At 35.9% G+C, this 5,531-nt stretch overlaps 2 protein-coding genes across 4 annotated transcripts in view; one reads left to right on the forward strand and one right to left on the reverse strand.

Moving 5' to 3' along the window:
- LOC113464677 (uncharacterized) overlaps positions 1-5,223 on the forward strand; it is a 24,458-nt gene extending 19,235 nt beyond the window's left edge. Inside the window, exons 2-4 of the mRNA XM_026815734.1 lie at positions 2,185-2,270; positions 2,626-2,750; positions 4,045-5,223. Coding sequence (XP_026671535.1) covers positions 2,185-2,270; positions 2,626-2,750; positions 4,045-4,101 — 268 coding nt within the window. The 3' untranslated portion in view covers positions 4,102-5,223. The remainder of the gene's footprint in view (positions 1-2,184; positions 2,271-2,625; positions 2,751-4,044) is intronic.
- The window catches only part of Fdx2 (Adrenodoxin-like protein 2, mitochondrial Ferredoxin 2), a 67,292-nt gene that overhangs the window by 57,493 nt on the left and 4,268 nt on the right, over positions 1-5,531 (reverse strand). The window lies entirely within an intron of this gene.

The raw sequence follows: 5,531 nt of genomic DNA on the forward strand, positions 1-5,531 counted from the left end.
ATTTTATTTACAATTAGTTACTAACTCGACTAATTAAACGAAGTATAGTGAGAAAACAATATGTCTCAAAAATGTAGAATTGAAAGTTTCTTCGAACTCCACCAAAATTAGGTTACGAATTACGAAACCAAAACACGCCTTCGTTGGAACATTTTTCCCCCCATGTCCCATTAATTTAGTGAGACAGTTTTACTCTTGGATGTTGACGCTTTCACTCACGCAGCAAGGCGAAAGCGGAAAATGGGAGCGTTCCTTGAATATACAAATCGCGGAAGGTTAAATTTACGCTGGTAAACGTGAAATTAGTGCTAGAAGTCGTAGCCTCGTTGGTACCGGTGCACTTGAAACGCGTCTAAAGAGGTCGTCGACCTCGGAAGGGGATGGACGCAACGGTTTCGTGGGAATTGTTCATTGTGCCCCTTTCGGATAAGGCTTGTTTAAAATCAGCACGTACCCGTCTGTTTTTGCGCGGGAACGCTTAAACTGAACGGGTCCTGGGTGCTTAAAAGAAGTTCGACCAAATTCTCGGAACTTCCTTACTGCAATCTTATACGACAACCGTAATTGGATTATAATAATGTCGATTTTCATGCAGAATAAAACATTCGTGTTGTAAATTTAACAAATGAACTGCTTCTAGCTTTTAAAAATAATTACACTCCTGATTTTATGCAATTTACGGGAAATCTATTCAAGCGGAAAACTTGAACAACAAAGTAATAAAATTATTTATAGAAGCACACGTGACATCAAGAGCAGAATGCATATCACAATGTTTACAGGAGGAAATTAATTTCTTCCGAAACTTCATTTTTAAAATTGATATTGCACGACTTTTATATGTTTGTATGTATGTGATATTCGATATGTATGTATACAATAAATGACGAAGGTATTCGAACACTTTTTAACACGGAATAACTCTTTTAATATTGAATCAAACAAAATCATTTTCTGTCAGATGATAGAAGATCTAGTTTACCATGTAATCTGTAATAAACATTTGAAACATCCTGTTTGTAGATTTAAGTAAATTGTATGCATGTACAAAGTTCCATAAACATTAGTTAATACTGATATAAGCTACAAACCTCTAAAGAAAATCGCAACTTTTAACGACTTTGGCGTCTATAACTGAATTATTTTAATATAAATCGAAACATTTTTACATGTTTCGATTTTCCTAACATTTCTGTGTTTCAACCGATTTTTACGAAAGTTTGTACATACATATAATCTATTTATGCATATCTATAAACGGGATGTTTCAAATTTTTATTAGAGATCCCAATAAAAAGTTACAAAAACCTAACATTTACGTTTTTTCGCGATACCGACTAATGAAATAACAAATTTTTTTTTATACATTACATAGTAAACTGAGTCTTTTAATATCCCACAGACAATTATATTGTTTGATCCAATATTAAAAATATTTTCCGCTCTGAAAGATGTTCGGATATTTTCCACAGCCATTATATTCATAAGCGTGTGGATAAAGATATAATCTCTTAAAGCCGTACTTTACAAATTAATTAAAATTTAAGAAAATCAATTACTGTTTTAATTAGTACAGTCAGCGATATAGTATAATGATAATAAACTTTGCTCAAGATTAGTCACGAGGGTGAACAAGCGATCGCTTAGAAGCAAAAAGGGAAAAGTATAGAAATGGAAAGAAAGAGAAAACCGACGAAGAGGAGGGAAAACGGAAGTGTACGAGAGAGTTCGAAAGTATCAAGAGTTACTTTGAATCAAGTCAGCGGGACACAGTAATAAAAATCGAAAGTGAAAAGGTCCTCAAAGGCCTAGCTAGACAGAAGAGATTAACCAAACCTGGAAGAACCCTGGGGAAAGAAACACCAACGACAAGAAAATAAGAAAAAAGCTGGAAATACTCAAGAAACTAACGAGTGGATCACGCGAGCCTGACCGCCAAATGTGTACAAGGCTGCGAAGATCGGCGTGACTAATGAAAAATAGGGAATAAGATAATGAAAACTTAGGATAGAAATACAGAAAAGCGAAGAACCTAAAAGAAGGCATGGCAGCGACCAGCCGCCACAATATATTTGATATTCGATATACATATTAATAAGCGTTTGAAAAACTCATTCCTCCGTATTTCGTCGAATTATCGTGAAATCGCGAAGCTGATATTTCTTCGATTTTTCTTTGTTTCAGGAGTAACAAGTACCTGCAAAAATCGTCCATCAGTCGAATATGCGCTGTCGGAGGCTTCTTCATTAGCATTCCCGTATTTCTAACCGGTAAGAGATGATCTCTTCGATTTCATTCGTTTTTAAGACAACGTTCATTGTTCTTTAGCAAGTTTAACTTTTGTATTAATTTCAATCATTAAATAAATCATATAATAATACTATACATTTTTAATTATTGAATTAATCATGCAGTGATAATCATATCACGAATAATAGAATAAAGCATGCTCAGTTTTAATAAAATTGTACTTGACTATTTGCGATTTCGTCAATCAGTATTTGAGAATTTACGTATCGTGCAGCTTACAAAATCTTTTGTGTTAGCTCGGAAAACTCTAACATGAATCGACAATACTTATTTGCTTACGATACACGCGTCATGATATGTCGGCAATGGTTTCAGGTATGATATTGTACACGTTCATCCAGTTTCATTCGACACCGGCAATCGTCACGTCGGTATTCATAGGACTTGGAATCGTGTTCTGTGGATGTGCAATGGTCCATAACGTCTTCGTGTGGCAGAGGGTAAGAACTTCTTTATTAAATATTAAATATTTCATTGCTACACTCTTTTCATATGTACAATCACGGTCAGCTGAAATACAGTAAAATTGATAACGCCGTCGTTATCAGTCCTATAAATTTTATATCTACATATTCCATTAGATAAGAAACTAATATTATTAACACTATGCCGTCCGGCGACACCACACTGTGTCCACAGTGGTGTCGTGCGCGAAATAGCTGTCAACGGCTGGCGACACCACAGTGGTGTCTTACGCGAAATAGTGGTCCACGGCCGGCGACACCACAGTGGTGTGTGCATAGTAGTACTGCACAGTGGCTAGCGGCAGCAATTTAGTATCTTTTGCATTCTGTAGGTGTTTTGTTTAGGTAACAATAAGTTACATACGTCAACAAGTTGTTTGTTTTTATAAGTATTTGTGCCCTTTCATCATGGCAGACAAATAAAAAAAACCAAATAAAATACCAAAGAAAATATAAATAAACAAATATATAAAACAAACAAATTTTGTATTTATTTACGTATGTATATCTTCAAAATTTCATGAAAGTAGGGAAACAGGGTTGAGAACTTATGAGAACTAACGATGAGATTAGTAAAATTTAACAATCTATAATCTCGCGAAAATGTCAAAAACGGCCGGCGACAAGCCAAGTAATCCGAATTAGCGCTGCCGGCGCCAAGCGAATAAATTTTTACGAGACGTGCGGACGGCAAAGTGTTAATATATATTTCCATATAGATATTAGAACGTTCATTAGCTAATTATGAAATTTAAATAAATAAAAAAAGCAAACAATCACAAGACAATGTTAAATACACATTAACTTCTTATCCAAGCGAACCTATATCTAATAGTAAATGACCGGCAATTTGTATATGATGATTCAGAGTAAAATGAAAAATACACAATTTTCGAATCGTCTGGGAATAGAATCGGAGTACGAAAATACACACGATATTACGCGTACGGTCTGGTCGGTTTATAAATCCGGTTCCGCTTTGAAACGGTCACAACCGGCAGATCGCATAAACAAACGATTGGCGATATTGACCCGTTGATATGCTAATACAGTGCTTCTCAACATGTTTGGAGTCTAGATCCCCTTTAATGATATTCAAATAACCGATTTCTTCTCATGTGGGATAAAATCATTTTTAATGAAATAAAGAAAAAATGTAAGAAAGTAGAAAATGGATTTCAAACGAATGTAGCTTCGTCATTAACAGAATACAGCGATGTAATCATATTAAAATTATTATTTTGTGATAAAAAATAATACTAACCCACAGGTTGGGAACCGCTGTGCTAATAAGTCGCTAACGCCTGCGGGATATCTCTTTCGGTGAAATTATGCAAACGTGAGCGTAACTCCTGGGCAACTTCACGGAAACTTGCAAACTCATATCTCGTGGAGCCAACCAGTCCACTCTTTGTATACGTAAACTTAAAGTATTTATATAATTTATAAAACGCTCTGAACAAAAGGGTTTTACGAATGCGGTAAGAACGACAAATTCTGCATATGAATGAAGTAAGTGGGGAACGGGTTACTTTGGATCAAGAAACGACCATCTAACAATGTATCAAAATACAAACACGTTTTTAATTCGTCGACATTTCGCTTTCTGAGTAACTGTTAGATTTTCCAAGTACTTAAGCTTTGATTTACAATGGTCGATGAGAGTATTCACCAATCGCAATTTAAAATTTTATCAATGCGTTCATATTTAATGATTAAAAACAATTCTAATTTGATTTTACGTGTAGACTATCAAAAATGGTGAGCCAACTGTGAAACAATCAATTATTTTATGCATTGTCCAAAAATACAGTAGTGCTCCAGAAGCCCGTTTGGGGAGAGGTTATGGGATAACCACTTTGAAAAATCCGTTTTTTTGGAAATTTTTCATATAAAAGTACAACTTCTTAGAAATATTTTCCCCAAACCTCAGGTCATTTGGAGTAAAACTCATTAAGATAAAGAACTGTGCGCTGCGCCCTTTTTGAACCGGCCGAGAGCGGTAGGCAGGTAGCCGGACGGCTGCTTCCTTCTCTTTCAAATTTTGTTCTCTTTGTAAAATTTGGCTGTGGCCTTCATTTCTAACAGTTTTCTCGGTCAGTAGAGTAGACTCAGTTGTGTCGTAGACGTTCAGTGGATCGGTCGTATACTTGGTGATTTTGTGCAGTTATTCTTATAATTTTAAAGTTATATTTTCAAAAGAAAAAAAATGCCAAAAAAAATTTCGAGACAGGATTGAAAGGAGCATTACGCTAGGATATCTAGACCAAAAAAAAGACCAAATCCTATGAAAAATAGCCGGGCTAATGTATGTTCCGCGTTAAGGAGTATTCCCGTATATAAACATTATTTATTAACATCATGCAAATTACAATATACGTATATTTGCTTCGCATCAATGATTCGTATTATCATATTCTTATTCGCATTATAATTTGCCTCGGCGTTCTTTTTCTCGGTTGAAATAATTATTAACTAACAATCTACTACAAGGGTCTGTCTGAAGGAATCGCAGGGTAGGTTTTCCTTGGTTTCGTTCCGAAACTGTCGCTGTCCGATCACCAAGCGACTAGTCGACCCCAAACAGCGGATGGTCAGTCTGCAGATTCGAAGTCCTTTTCGACCGGGGCTCCATGACCCTTCTGCTTTTACACGCTTTTCCGTATACTCTATCCTACCGACTACAGCCCTGATTTCGCTCGTTTTCAAGCTGTCGCGTCCGACAGTTATCCCATGGCTGTCGGATTGTGGGAATAC

The sequence above is a fragment of the Ceratina calcarata genome, unplaced genomic scaffold (genome assembly GCF_001652005.2).
Source record: "Ceratina calcarata isolate Rehan_Ccalc_2016 unplaced genomic scaffold, ASM165200v1 scaffold48.2, whole genome shotgun sequence".
Taxonomy (NCBI): domain Eukaryota; kingdom Metazoa; phylum Arthropoda; class Insecta; order Hymenoptera; family Apidae; genus Ceratina; species Ceratina calcarata.